At 37.9% G+C, this 16,474-nt stretch overlaps 1 protein-coding gene across 2 annotated transcripts in view; it reads right to left on the reverse strand.

Annotated features, from left to right (window-relative positions):
* Positions 1 to 16,474, reverse strand: part of LOC126644255 (protein PHTF2) — a 126,519-nt gene that overhangs the window by 43,963 nt on the left and 66,082 nt on the right. Inside the window, exons 2-3 of one of the 2 annotated variants that reach the window (XM_050323347.1) lie at positions 14,684 to 14,727; positions 9,037 to 9,113 (exon numbers count right to left, since the gene is read on the reverse strand). The exons of the other annotated variant lie outside the window; for it this stretch is intronic. Coding sequence (XP_050179304.1) covers positions 9,037 to 9,081 — 45 coding nt within the window. The 5' untranslated portion in view covers positions 9,082 to 9,113; positions 14,684 to 14,727. The remainder of the gene's footprint in view (positions 1 to 9,036; positions 9,114 to 14,683; positions 14,728 to 16,474) is intronic. 2 annotated transcript variants of the gene reach the window in all.

Genomic DNA, 16,474 nt, shown 5'->3' on the forward strand with positions numbered 1-16,474 from the left:
TTTTAATCTGATTTCACACAGAAATTTATTCTAATTCATTTCATGAAATATCTAATCCATAAGGATCTGAAAATTGTACTCTATAGCATTTTTTTTGTTTATTATGATTTGGCAGAAAATAAATTAACAGAAAGTCGGATAACAAGCCTATCTTATGATTTTTAAATATAAATTTTATCACCAAGCATCAACAGCAACACAACCCTGTTGTAGGAAACTTGTCAGTAACATGTTGTAGATATTAGAACTTGTGGAATAACCTGCCTGCAGCAGAAGTAGATAAACTAGTAGATGTTATTTTATATACACTTCGTTTAAACTGTGCATCTCAGGCCTCCTCAGTGCCCAGATTCCATCCAGTCTATCCAGATCAGTTACCTCTAAAGAGTTCAGTTCTCAAGACCTGGTGCCTCTAAACACTAAGGAAAGAAGATGAAAGGAATTCCGTTTCTTTATGTTTTTGCAGCACTAACAAACCTTCTTCAAGCAGCTATACAAATTTTTGGCATGTAAGAGATTACACGCAAAGACTGAAAACTGCAGCCACTCTTTTGCAATGGAAAAGCAGGGGTTTAGCATCCTAAATTAACTAAGCATAATAAGCTTTCCAACAGGTTTTCTTGGAAAAAAAAGTTTTCTCACAAGTAATTAATTGCAAAAAAATTGTTAAGTTGCCTGTGACTTGGTATGAGATATTAAGTTACACAATTACACATTTGGTAAAACTAAACTCATCTGATAGAGCTAGCTCTTTACTGAAATATTAAATAAATTTCAGTTCCTTTTTAAGTGCAGACTCCTCATAACGTTTCCGGTTTTTAGGAGGTATGCGCACCTCTTGAAATTATCTAAATTAATTGCACTTATTCCTTCCCAATCAAATACATCAGAAAGCATTTGACAACATTTCTTCATACATCTAAAATTTGTTTGGCACCTGTGCAGTTTGGTTTTATAACATGAACAGCAATTAGCATAAGTAAAGCTATTGAAATAAAAATTGTTGTGTTTTCAAACAAAGCCCGGTGCAAAGGGCTTTTGCACTGTGTAATATTTCTTCCCAAGGCCTTTCTCATAACAAACCACATGTGCATCAAGATTGAATTTGAGCTTTGTGAATGACACTGATATTCGCTTTAAGCTAATGTAGTGATGGTATCAACCTGTAGCCCAATACTCACAAGGTCTTCTGATTCTAATGGAATTGATCAATATTTCAGGAGACATTTATAATTTATGACCGTGCAGACTGGCAAAGATTATAATCCTAAGAATACATAGCATTTCCTGTTGCATCTTAAAACTTTAATGTTTATCAATAATGAAACCTGCATGCTAAGCTTTGCTCTTTAAAACCTCTAAACACTTTTACATGCCACATCACAATGGTATTACAAATCCAAAAGATAAAAGATACAAGATACAGAGTTTGGTAAATAAAAAACAAAGTTGCTTCTTTGGACTGTCTACCAATGCAATTAAGAGTCTGACACCTTATTCAAACATTTAGTGATAAAATACTAGCTAATATGCTTTACTAGCTTTTATAATCCAACATTACTAAAATAACTACATGATTTTATGTATCAAATCTAGTATTAAGATATCAATATATAAGTAATTTCTATACAAGTAATACTATTAATTTTAAAAATATATCTCATTTTCTCAAAACCCAGAACAAGATTATTAAAAGTTATTTTAAACCCTTTTTTTTTTTTACATTAACTGATCCCCACTGCAGCAAAGGCAATACTCTAGTAGCTCAGTAGTATAATTATCTCTGTTGAAGTAGACTTCTACTCTTAGGATGATTTTCTTTTTCAGGAGGTTTTTCATTTTCCAGGGTGGTGCGTTTTTTTCAATTGATGAGAATCATAGAATTTTTTTTAATCAGAAGTAACAATTCCACAGTTATAAATTCAAAACTCTGCCCCTAATATATACACACATAATTCCTCCCTTGTCCTTTTCCATTTGACTAAAAGTTACTGAACGCTTTGCTTTTACCAGACAGCGTACAACTATTATGTGGTGATTCCTGTCTGTGGTTTATTAGCTAAGTTTGACGTAGCTTAGTTGTCTGGTCCACAAATCCACCATAAACAAAATTGAAAAACACTCTGAGCTACTCAAAGTTGTCTCCTCCTGAAGGGAGGAGAATCATGGAATTTGGCCCCAGAAGGAGAGCTGAAACCAACTACTGTCAAGAGTAAAATTAAGCAATTCAAAACTTGGAGTTATTTATTCTTAACTATTTGAATTGCCAACTAATGACCCGCTTAAATTCTGGCAATAACTGCAGCAGCACTGTATTTACAGCCATTTCACTGAACAATAATTTTAATTTTAATCACAGACATTTCACTGAACAAAAAAAGGCTTACTGCAGAGACACTGTCCCTTTCAGAGTCTCATAATAGGCAATTAAACATTTATCAACTATGTATTAATAGTTTTCCTGGTTTATTCTTTACAGATGAATTCTTGTTAACATCTATCAGCTATGCTTATTTATTGCCCTAATTGTTTACAGATTTTAGTGTACCTACTAAAACCAAAAAACATCTTTTTTCATCACATAATTAAACAGAAAGAAAAACTATATATGTAAGAATAGTTAAAAACCGTTTGCAGGTTAAACCAAATGAGAGTACAGGAATAACCAACACCTACTCTAAGCTATATCCTAGTGACATGAATTGGACACAAGGGGTAACTTTGCATACCATTTCTTTGGTTCAAGTCGACTACAGAGCAAAACCTAAAAAGAGGCATAGACTGAATGAGATTTCATCTCCCTAATTAACGGCAATTAAGCACAATCTCATATGATAATGTTTACCTATCTTCAAATTTCAAACTGAAGTCTTCATGGAATGGAACAGATTGGAACCTCCAAGGGTCATGTAACCCAACCTCCTGCACAAAGCAGGTCCAGTTACACCAGGTCGCTCCAGGACTTAACCAGTAGAGTTCCAAACCTCTCCAAAGACTGGACATTTCACAGCCTCTCTGAGGTTCTGTCTCGATGCCTGGCAAACCTCAACTTATAGCTTTTTATCCTTATATCTAATCAGAATTTCCCACTTTTCAACTTGTGTTTTTTTCCTCCCCTGCAATCCCTGTGCATTCCGACAAGAGCTTGGTTCCATCCTCTCCACAGCCTCCAAAGCAGGAGATGTCATAGCAGTTAAGTGCCCCTTTCTGCCCTCTCTTATTCAGGCTGAGCAAACCAAGATCTCTCAAAGTCTCTGCACCTCACCCGACTCAGCCCTATAACGACCTTGGTGTCTCTCCACTGGACCTGGCAAGGAATGTCAATACCTTTCTTGTACCGCTCAGCCCAAAGCTGGACACAGCATCCTAAATGCTGTCTCACATGAGCTGAACAGAGGGGAATAATCCCTTCCCTTGGTCCACTGGCTACACTATTGCTAACAACACCCAAGGATTTAAGACCTCTCTAACTTCTGGTTTGGGTTTTTATTTTTTTTTTCATGATAATTTACTCACACAAAACAAAACAGCCTCAAGATGTAACTGGGAAAAGAAAACCACCGTGGCAGTCTCATTATTCAATATAATTCCCTGAAGACCACTGGAAATCCAACAATTTTACCAGTGTTGCAACTAGGATTTTAAAACAGCATTGCCCTTACATCCCTGATCATTTCCACTTCCCACAGCACATTTTCCTTGTGCCACTGCATTCATCTGGGTGGCTGGAAGATCAATCAAATCAGACAGGAAGAGAAAAGAAAATGTTACATTATAGTTTAGCCAAGCCTAATGACACAATTTAATAATCAGACAATCCCTCTCAAGACAGAGGGATTTCATCTCACTGATCCCCCCATTAGAGAGGTTCAGCTCCTTATAGATTCACAGTCTTTGTTTTAACTAGATCAGTTCCCTGATCAGATTCACTACATAAATGTACAACGGTCTGTGGGAAGGCAAAGCAGGCGTGGGAGCCTACAGGCAGGGGAAATGCAAGCCTGCTTAGTTCAGCCGAAGCACCGATTTGAGTGATCTTTTGCACAAGTTTCAGAAACCCTCATTAGGTCAGGTGACTAATTGAGTACTGAATCCCAGCACTACATGGAAGGAAACGATCTAAATATATGTTTTTTCCTCAATGCTTTCATGAATGCCAGCTCCCACACTTGTCAGGTTTTAGGACTTGTTTCACCATTCAGAGTTTTAGGTAAAATAGCCACACAGCCTGAATATTTGGCAAAACTGCCTTTGGTGTCAGGGTCGCCAATGCATCACATGAATTCAGCGACAAGAAGGAAATTAGGTGGTTTCACGGAAGGGCATGATTTCCGTTTTATTTCTCCTTTATTAACTTGATACAGAGAGACTGTCTGAGCAGCCGGGGATCAACTAAGGAAAGCTAAAGCCCTGACAGAATTCAACTTGACCAGGGACATCAAGTGCAACAAAAAATAGCTGCTTCAGATTTGTTGATGATAAAGGGAGTACTAGGAAAAATATGGACCCCTTCTGGAAGGAAACGGAAGACCTGGTTACCCAGGACATGGAGAAGGTCGACGTCCTCAACATTTTTGCCTCAGCCTTCACTACCAAGTGCTCCAAGTTGCAACCTGGTCTGGTGGGAGGTGAACGTCAAGGTCCTTTCCAGCCCAGGACATTCTATGATTCTATGAATCTAAATTGGCAAGTATAATCTCGGGCTAATGAGCTGTAAAACACCGAGCATTACAGCTCTTAAAGCAATGCCATTAGAACTCTCATTTTGCCCTTTAAAAATATGAGAGAGGAAACATCTCATTTGTTTTATGGTGCCCTTTAATAGCTGTACCCAAGGGACACCCAGAACAGCAGAAAGCTGCATTGGCAAAGTTAACTGATACGCAATCAGATGCAGGATTCAGCTTCAATTCATTAAGTTCCATTTTGTCCTCCCATACAACCATACCCAAGAGAAGGAACAACATAATTATACAAATTTGTTGACAATATTGCAGGAGAGAAAAGTCTCCATTTTAGCATCAAGTTTTCTATAAGGATAGAAAATTGGAAGGCTGTTAAGGTAAATTTACATATAGCCTCCAAACTGGAAACAAGACCAACAATTTCATGTCTACTATTATCTGTAAAACTTGAAAGTATTCTAAGAAATAAGTGCAAAAAGTTACAATAGATGTAATATTTTAAATTATTAAGAAAATTATTAGCATCTATTACTGTTACTGAGGCAATACTTCAAGTACACATAAAGTATCCTTATCATACAAAAGATATGCCACCAGATACTGAAATTGTTTAAAATTTGTGGGGGTGTCAGATTTTTTCAGAGGAAACATTATGATGGTTTCTCTGTAAAATTAATCCATTACAAAGCTGAAGCAAATTCAGTATTCTGGTAAATACACTTAATCCTAAGGATATTAAGTAACAAAATGCATCTATGTAAGCTGTAGCTTGGTAGCTGCCTGGAACCCTTCCAGAGAGCAATGCAGACAACCCTGCCACTCCCTTTTATTGCAAGAACCAGGGCAGCTCCAAGGGCTGAAAACAAGCCAGACAAACCCTGTCTGACACAAGAGGATCTCAGCACTGTGCTCTGTAGTGCAACCAGAAACACAGCAGAGGTTTAATTTATCTTAGCTACAGAGCAAACCTGTATCTAGCAGATTTCATGCCTTGCAAAAGTATTTGTACCAGCTGGGAAATGCAATCATTGGAAGCACTAAAGCTCTGTCCGTGCAATCTCGTGTCTCAAATAAGAAGCTGCTATAACACATTGAATCTTACAATCCAACCTTAAATAACTCAGAATTGATTACTGTATTTTTACAGGACAGTAATCAAGAGCTCCAGCGCACTAAAAGCAGAATAAGTCTATTGCCACAACAAAAAACAAGTTTACATAATAAAAGGTCTGACCTTTTAAACAATTAAGGGTATTACTAAATCATCCTCGTGTGAGGAGCTCAATTTCAGACAATAGCATGAGTCATGAAGAAACATGTTGTTTGCAAAACTTGCCTAAAGTAGGGTTGGAAGAGCTTAATTGCTTAACTCCTTCCATTAAAGGAATATAAAAATGTCTCTTGTTTGAGAAACCAACAAGCCTCTGAAATTCAGTAGACACATAAATACATCAAAAAATACATGGAAATTGAAAACTAAGAAACACAAGGAGCAAGTCATCTGCTCAATATTTCTTACACAACCTCAACCTACTTAAATACTTCTTAGTCATGTATGACTAGAAATACCAGAAGTTCTTCATGTTCCTTTTTCAGGGCATTCATACACCAAAATTTATTAATCTGAAAATACCTCCCCAAAACAATTTATTTTTCTCATTTTATCACACAGGCAAGTCATATCCATTTGATCAATATTGACTGCAACCCCGGTTCTCTCCTGCCCCAGAAACAAACTTCTACTGCCAGAACGTGCTAAGTTTTGATCCCTCCTCACCTTCAATTCCAGTCACCGTTGCAATGAATCTGGAGATCTAAAAGACAAGGCAAGTGGGACAACTCTGACAACTAAAATAAAAACTGACATAAAAATTTTAAAGTCTGTGCAACCACCAGTTCACAGAGTTCAGGAGTCTGCCATCATAAGCAATCATATAATAAAAAATGTATTTGAAAGGGCAAAAAAAAAAAAAGTCTGCTATCAACCAAACACTAGCACAGCTCTTTTCTGCTGCCCAAATTGAAACCTTTGGTGCAAACAACAAACAACAAATTAATAAATAAGTAAAAAGATCATGGGTAAAAGAGTCTAGATACTCCCAGGAACAGATCACACCATACTATAAAGTTAGGGAACCCCTTGGGGTTGTCAGCCTGATCGAGGAGAACCCTCAATATCTAAGAAATTATAATCTAATAAGCATGAACATTTACATGAGATGCAACTTCTCTGCCATACAGCCCTTTGTCTCATAACATTCCACTTCTTCGTACTGAAAGTAGCACAACTTGCTCATTTGGCAGACCCCAGTCCACGTGTGGATTACAATTAAATTTTGTTCACACCAGGGAAAATACTGGCATCTGGTTTATGCAAGATCTTATCCCTCGTGCAGATAGCTCAGTTTTTCACGAAGTAACAGAAGTCACCTCATCACAGTTCCTTGCCATAAAGGCACCATGAAACTTCTGGCCAAGCAGACCTCTGTAGAAGCCTACAGAGACTTGCAGCAGAGATATTGTTGTTACTATGAACAAAAAAAATGGAAATGTGTGTGAAATCACTGGAAAACATGACAGAGCAAGGGTTAAAAGAATGATCTGTACTGATAAGAAGTAATCCTGCTAGCAGCAGCGCTCTAGGAAAAGGAAAATTGAAGAATGTGTTGTTTATATCAAGACCAGAAGGCCTGCCCCCTGTAAGATCACAGCACAGTGACTCTTCAGCACAAGATCCTGCCTTCCTAACACCAGGAGGATGGAAATTTGGAGCATATCACAAATGGCATTCCTTTTCCTGTATGACCAACAGGAAAACAGACATATATTAAAAAAAAAAAAAACCAACAAAAAAAACCCAAAAACAGATAACAAGCATGAACCTCATTTAAGATTTACAGAGTTGCAGGCTCTTTCTTGCATCAAAGGACCTTTTATATAGACAAAGCTGAACACCATAAAAGATCTGTCCAAGGACTAGTGCATCAACACCAATGAAAACAACCTCAGAGACAGGATGAGGACCCGACATCCAGAATCTCTTACAGTGCACAAAGGAGGTCCTGGCCAGACCAAATGCACACACAGCTTGGTGCTTGGGAGTACTATCATTATTATGATATCAACATATATAAGTGAATGAGTGCAAGTGGGTAAAATCAGAATCATTCCCCCCTTCCATGAGATCCTGCACAGCATTTCATTAAATAAAATCTTTTACAAGTCATCTTCCAAGCCTTTAAAAAATGGGATTGGATCTGCAAGCAAGAAACTGTTCAAAACCACAGTATACTTCCACTGATATTTTTACAAAAATACTCTCTGTAAAGCTTAAATAAGAGAAAGAGTACACAGTATAAAAATCCAAACAAAAAATCTTCATTAAATTGTGAATTATTTTCAAATTTGTTTAATGTGTAATTGAATGATTGGTATAAATTAAGTCAGTAAAATTCATTTTTCTGCCTTTTCAACTGTACCTTTAATTCACAGTTGTGAAGACCTCAGCAAAGCATACCAGTATTGTCTTATTTCTAGAAATTACCCGTTGCTGTGTAGAAGTTAACCAGAATTCCTATTTTGAAGACCATTGCCATCGTTCAGCCCAAGAAGAACAATAGCTCACAGAAACTTATTAAACCATTGACAGCCAAGAAAAAAAAATAATCATCCCACCTTATTTATGTCCTTAGTAAAGATGCACCTCTCAAAGTTTAGTGAAGTATTCAGCTTTTTAAAAGCAATTTAACTGAATAAGCCAACTTGCATATTAATGTCAAGGATACGATGATTGGAAATTGTTAAAATAGTAAATTAGAAAGTGATATCAACATTTCTGTGCAAATATGCATCAAAAGATACAGTAATCAGGCAATATTGTAATTATCTGTATCTCCAAATGAGAGTTTTTTCTTCCCCCCCCCCCCCAACTTTTTTTCCTAACTACCTACTAAAAATCCCCAGCTATCTCTGTTGGTTATGGATTACACTGTTTTTTGTTGCTGACAGAAAATACATTTCAATTCTTACTTTCTACTTAAATACAAGGATTCTTCTCTGAGCTATGGAAACCACATATTCCTGTACATTAATTAACACTCTACTAAGAACGAAAATTTTCTTTCCTTTTTTCCATAGCACAAGCAACCAAGGGAGTAAGGAGTTTTCAACATAGACCAAAAGCTGCTCCATTTCATTAGATAGTTACTAAATACTTGCTTACTTTTGGAAGTAGAGTTTCAAGCTACTTGCTCTCATACAATGCTAACAAGCAGTGCAGAAGTATTTTACATTTCTTATACTTTACAGATAAACACAATAAGCCACCATAAAAAACAAACTGGAATCTTACCTTCTTCTGGTACCAAACTATAGCATCAGTAACTTTGGACGCCATTTATTCCACTGAACTCACAGAGTCATTTTAGGCTGTTAACAGAAAGAGACAGAAATTTACTTCCACCTTCCCTGTGAGGGCCAAGATAGAGAGAATGTAGAAACACTCCCATTATCTGCAAAGCACTGAACAGCTGTATTTACTTTACACATTGGCTCACTGCTATTTTAGTAAGAGTTTGGGTTTTCTCCTCTAAGCAAACAAAACACTACAAATCTGCTGCCACAGGACATCAGAAGCCTCAGTTTTGTCCTTCCTTCACAGTAGAACACAGGTTGCACAGAGATGATCTGTCATTGTCTCACAAGAACCTCATGAGAATTATATTTCACGTTTTTTTTTTTACTGATAAATTAAGCAACCTGTAGTTATTAGCCCAGCACAGTATTCTGAAGTCCAGGAATAATTATGTTATAAAATGCAAGAAAAATTCATACAGACTATTAGATATGTTTGGGAAAAAAAATCAGTGCTAGAACTTCACTAACCATAAAATTAATATCCTCATGAAAACAATAGAACAAAACTAGTCAAAAGGGAAAAAAAAAAGGAAGAGAAGCATGTTTTGCTCTAATGGTAAAAAATAGCAATAGCATTAGTTTAAAAAAAAAAAAAGAAGAAGAAAATAAAAGGTTTCAGGTCACATCTCTCTCACACTGGAGAGTCCAGAACTGGACTCAGCACCCCAGGTTGGCCTCACTGATGGCAAGAAGAAGAAGGGGTAGCTTAGCCCCCAAACACCAAACTATGCCTCAAGATCAGCCTCTCAGAAAAGAAAAAGGAAATTAAAAAAAAAAAACCCAAACCACCAAACCACAAAACACACAATTCTGGGTTTATTTCTGATAAAAATATCACACTTATAATGTTGTCAATAATGTTACTCCCTATATTTCTTCACCGAATGGAAACAAAAATTATTAACCCATAGGTAGTTTTTACAGTGAAAGACTAAATGTGATCTTTATCTTTCTCTTTGATTTAAAGACATTTGTTTACAGCTTTTGCATAGATAAGGAAAGCAAAGAAAAATGCAAGATCTAAGAAATGGAATGGAAACTGAAACTGTGCAATAAATTAAAATAAGAGTCTTTATGAAAAGCCTAAGCATTAGAGCAACTCATGACACTTTATTATATGTTGTTCATCACCAAAAATTACAGGTTTTTCCTCTTTTTAAAGTAGATATTAGATTACTTGATGGTACCAGCTGTTAGTACAAAAATCGCAAATATTCCCTCTACAAAAGCCCTATCAACACAGCCATCTGCCAAGACAGTTCTTGGAAAGAAAAATGGGCAAAATGTCCAGCACACAGCTGGATAAAAACACCATGCCATGGGCAAGCAATTGGCTGACAGGTTGGGCACAAAGAGTTATAGTGAATGGGTTCACATCAGACTGGCAATGGGTCACGAGTGGGGTTCCACAGAGCTGCATCTTAGGCCCAGTTCTCTGCAACATCTTCATAAACAACCTGGACACAGGACTGAAAGGAATACTAAGTAAGTTTGCCCATGATACTAAACTGGGAGCAGCTGTCGACTCCCTTGAAGGTAGGGAGGCCCTGCAGGGAGACCTTGACAAATTAGAGGGCTGGGGAATCACCAACCACCTGAAGTTCAACAAGGGAAAGTGCCGGATTCTGCACCTGGGATGGGGCAACCCTGGATGTTCCTACAGACTGCGGAATGAGATGCTGGAAAGCAGTGCCACAGAGAGGGACCTGGGGGTCCTGGTTGATGGCAAGTTGAATACGAGTCAGCAGTGCCCTGGCAGCCAGGAGGGCCAACCGTGTCCTGGGGGGCATCAGGCAAAGCATCACCAGCCGGGGAGGGAGGGGATTGTCCTGCTCTGCTCTGCACTGGGGCAGCCTCATCTTGAATATTGTGTGCAGTTTTGGGCACTGCAATATAAAAAAGACATTAAGCCACTAGAGAGCACCCAAAGGAGGGCCACAAAGATGGGGTTGTCCTGTGCAGGGCCAGGAGTTGGACTTGAGGATCCTTTGGGTCCAACTCAGTATATTCTATAATTCTATTTATTTAAAAAATGATCCTCCAAAAGATTCGGTTCTGCACTGACAGTCTTCTCTGACTTGTGTATGGATGTACTCATATTTTACACAGTGTATTACTTAAAAGATACTGTCATTAGTTTGGATATGCACCATATACACTATAGTACAAACCTGAAACAGCCTACATTTATGATCTCTAACAGTGCAACTCCAATATCTTTTACACAACTTCAGATAAAATTACAACCCAAGATAAAGAAATGTCTCAGAGAGCTTAGACAGTCATAGCAGATTTCAGAAATATCAGAACACTGACGATTGGTGCAACTGAGCAAACAAACACCGCAATTTTCCCACTGTTGATAATATCATCATGTAAGTCACATCAAGTCAGCTAAAGCTGGCAGCCATGACTGTGTCAACATCTGTAATTGTTTCTGTCTCATTTGTTTCTGATAATAGAGTTTGGTTTTCTAAAAGCAACTATCAATTACTAAGAATTCATTTGCACAATAAATATAAAAACATTTATATCACTTAAAGCAAGAAGTCCAACAGAGACTTTGATATAACCTGGCATATTACATAGACTGGTCACTCTTCTTTCTCGCATACACAAAGCTTACAAAAGGATTTCCTTTCTTGTTTGAAAACCTATTCAATTAAACTTAAATTTAAAACCCTTTGCTATACTGGACTAGAGACTCAAAGTGACACAAAACCCTTTCCCACACACACAAAGCCTCCACATACATGACCTAAATCTGCTCGGTGCAGGAAGGGGCCACACAGATATTGATCACACCTGCACCCTCGCCTTCCCCTCCTTTGAGTCCCCATCTTGAAGGATCTGTAACTCCTCCTCATTTCTCTTAAACCAACATCCCCTCTCACACATAAAATACCCTGCTTCCTACCATCATAGTCACAGGATGAGAAAGAGGTTGGAGCAACTCATTATGAGCAGTAAAGAACTGCTGAACCTGCACAGAAACCTTTCCCTCAACAGCTACGTTAACTTGATCTCTCTCTCCAAGGTCAATGATTTTTCAGGAAACCAAGGTTAACTCATGAATCCAAGACTTCAAACTGTGTCAAATATGGCTAAAAATTGGATAAGCCATTTTAAAGGCAGTAGCCTTTGTTTGCAGTAGTTTTCCAATTCACTCAAAAATCCATTGCCTCAAGAAACAATTACATCACGAAACTATAAACCAAGTATAATGAAGTAGTTTTACTTGATTTCTATCAACAAACGTGTTATTTAGATTATCCATGGTTTTCATATTTTTAAGAAACTCTGTACATTAAATCCTCCATAGAGTCTATTTTGGTGGCATTTAAAGCATATTTGCATACACATTTGCATAAACAAATGCAAATACGATGCTTACAGAAGTAAATACGACAAAATCATGGGATGGATGTCTCAAAACAGTGTGTGCTAAGTAAAAATACCTCTACAAGGAAATATCACATGCTTTATTCAAGAGAGACACAACCATTCTGAGACAGCACTGTAATGAAAGGTGAAAAGGCTTATTTAATTATTTCTGGGCACTGTTTCTGGCTCAGGGGCTTGCATTTGTCTGTGGTTTGATTTTTCGGTTTGTCTTTTGGTTTTGGGGGGTTTAGAGAGGTGAAGTGAGACTTTATGAGTTTAACACGCTCAGCCTGAAGCTAACTTATCTGAGTGAGAAATGGATGGTAACAATTCAAGGCCCTTAAGCTGCAGCCCTGGCTCTGACTCCGCATCTGCCCACAGCTCACTGAACACTTCAGACTGGAGACAAAGTATCGCAGCAATTTCAGAACTCTGCACATTTATTACAGGTTAATCTGTCATTCAGTTGACAGTTCATATTGATCCTGAAATCGGCCTGTACGAGCCACGCATATCAGTATCGATGGGGTAAAAGTGAACAAGTCAAAGCAGCTGAGAGCACTGCCTGTTCTTCTGCCTGATCCTCCTCCCATCCCCTCCAGCCCCATCCATCTGTTCCATGTTCTCTGTTGAATATCCGCATCTGGGACAGGGACCAGCTTTAGCACTCAGTTGTAAAATGGCCTGTCCAGAATAACTACTACAAGACGAACTTAATCTTAACTAGCTTCAGACTTAATAGCAGCACAAAAAATACTTCCAACTTCAGAGACCAGACAGAGCATCCAAATATAAAAGCTTGATCACAACATCTCTGTAACACTCAACAGAGCTGTTCATTACATTTCCATCAAACTCACAGTTAATGCTACGAATAACAAGCAATGTTTTTTAATCAAAACTTCATTATTTCCTTAAAGCTAAAAGCAGATTATCTGGTTTTGGTGATCCCTACTCAGAAGTGGGGTTTCTTAGCTATTTCCAGTTTCAGGGCATAATCATATTCCATTTTAAGCAAGTACACACTACACCTCACAATCAATTGAGCAGTTTCTCAAAGGCCACAGAAATCTATATTTAGATGTGTTCAGGTAGCTAAATGCATGCAGCACTGCAGTGGTTATTGTGTAAGAAAGGATTTAAATAAATTCAAAGTAAGCATATTTAGAAGTTTTACTCATATCCTCAGAGTTTTGGCAAACCTAGTCAGACAAATACATGTCTTTCTAAATGACAGTCTACAGTAAGTGAAAGCAATCTGAATTCTGACACAAGTCCAGAATAAAAGCGTGTTCCTCATAGTGACAAAGAAAACAAATGACAATTTTTTGAAGAATATACAAATTTAAGCAGTGTCAACTAGCAAAGGACGTAATTAAAAATACAACAGAAGCAAGGACACATAGGCAAATAGTTGCTTTCCTTGCCTGTAAATACTGTGAATCACTAAGTATTTCGAGGAGCCTGTTTCCTCTATAACAATCCCAACCTGAATGGTCAGGATACCATCCAGCTGTTGAGTCAAGAACTTGAATGTCCTTCTCATTATGATCATGGAATGATGAAGTGATCAATTTGGCACGTTCCCTATACATCATCAGGAGTAAAATTGCAAAACTCTGGCATTTGTCTCAAATGTTTTTTAAAACACCACTGATTTTTATTACCTTCAGAAGAACTTACGTTCACAGCAAATTAAAAAGGTAGTTTTAAAAAGGTTGCTACATAAAGCTATGAGAATACTAGAAGCTGGTTTCAATTGCTTTCCATGATAGACCTGTTTTACCATTATTAGATCTTCCATATTACAGTTTCACAATCACAGGCATAAGTTCACTGGTGTGTAGAGTAAGAAGAGACAACAAATCAGAATAGTAAAACCCATGGCCTAAACTACTAATTTTGTAGCAACATTCATATCACACAACCTCTCTTAAAACATTATACCCGCTCATGCACAGCCAGAAAATAACTTTAATGACGAAAAATACTTCACTTTCCAGGTTCAACATCAAGAAACAAGTTAACATTATCATCAGATTGCTGACATTATTTGATATTTTAAGTTAATTCTAAATGAGCCCAATAATCAGCTGAGTCACATTAACAATCCGTTGTCGACTGAAGAGCTGCTTGTGCCATGATGTAACAAAACAACGCAGGTTATCAGAGTAAGGCAGATACAGCATTAAACTTACCAGAAGTCATCCTTCCCACACTCAAATCCAGGGGAGTTCTGCCACTGTCACAAAGAACAGGATTAAACCCTTGAAGCAATGTGCCAAAGGAAGCGTTCTTTTTCATGTGCATTACAAGTAAACCATTAAACCTACATTTCCTATTTGAAAGGGAACATCAAATACTATGTGATGCATCCAGTGTTCTTTTTAAGCACTTTATCTATGCATCGCTGTTCTCAAAGGAGCATTTCAGAATTGCAAATTGTATACAACCAAAAGAGAAACTTGTCACTCCCAGGTTCACACCTTTCAGTGGAAGTTTTACCATATTCCATTCAAGCTAGCCTCAAGAAAACCTGAAGCAGGTAAAAGGGAAGGATAAAAGTAAAGTTACATTAAAAAACAAACAAACAAACAAAAAACCACAAAACCCACCAAAAAACAGACGCTGCTAACTTAAGGACCATATGCAGCAACCAGCACGAAAAGTACTCTTGCTGCCATGCCTGCTAAGCCCTCCCAGGTTGCTGTCTTGCAATCCAAGGTCGTTAACAGTTTGTAAATAAAGAGGAATTAACATACTTGCTTTCCCCAAGGAACACCAACAACTCTGCTAAAGCTGGATACCAGCATTCCTAAGATGCTGCTTGAGAATGAGAGTCAATTTTCAAACTTTGCTCTTCATGCTATCAAAAGAAGAAATACTAACAAAACCACTGAAAACCCAAAATACAATCATCCCCAAACAACAGATTTAAAAAAACCCTGAACATCCCTATATCTATATTTGGGGAATTTTTTGTTTATTGGAGGAGTTGATCAGGCCAACAGCATCAACAACAAAATATGAATCAGTGTCTGTGCTGGCTGTTTTGTAACAAGCCCTGTACTTCATGAACAGAGATGTACCAAACACGTCTCATGACACATACAGAGACTTGGTAGCATGTCCATGCCTGCCTGTGCCTCCAGTAAGGTGTCAGGTACTGAAAAACTGATACTTTATCAGGCCTCTGTATTCTGCCCACAAACCACTGCATCTGATCCCACTTCTGCCACTGCACATTTATTCTTCCTTATAAGCTCATGCCCTTCATCACTTACCAGCCCAGGCAGGAAGATCTCACAGATGCAGCACAGAGCTTGTGAGAAACAGTTTTCAAATTCTGACGGGAAGTAGGCTCAGCTTAGCCATCTTCACTTCCACAGCAGACACACCCACACATGGAACAAGAAAGTACCACAGAAAGTAACTGTCTCCCAAGCAAAACTTGATTTTCCAGGGAATTACACAACTGTCTGAAATAGCAACAAAATGTTGACTATCAGGATTTCTGAGATTTATTTCAGGTTCTGGCAAAAGAACATTGCGTGCAGTTGCTGCAACTGCTGCAGCCATTTCTGGAATCTATGCCCTCAGCCTTAAGGTCTGTGCAAGGTCCCTAATTTTGTTACATAACTGGTTCATGGCTCCATTTGAAGTGACATGACACAATCCCACAGATACCTCACTCATAAAAATAGGGGGGGAAGGACTCTTCTACAGAGAAATCCAGGATTCTACACCTCTCATAATTTACCCTTGAGCCAGCTGCAGTATTTCTAAATTAGCAAAAAGCTTCTACTATTTAAACATATTCTATAATGGCCAGTCTTCGCGAGCGAAGATCCGGGGAAGGTCTTTCCACCTTCCAGCCTGCGCATTGGATTTTTTTATATATAAACATATTCTACCATTTAATAAAAGAGACCAATCCAGACCCTTAAAGGAAACTATAATCAAGTTAATTTTGCTTATCTTATATAAGA

Source organism: Myiozetetes cayanensis, unplaced genomic scaffold (genome assembly GCF_022539395.1).
Source record: "Myiozetetes cayanensis isolate MyiCay16 unplaced genomic scaffold, myiCay2020 scf3, whole genome shotgun sequence".
NCBI lineage: Eukaryota > Metazoa > Chordata > Aves > Passeriformes > Tyrannidae > Myiozetetes > Myiozetetes cayanensis.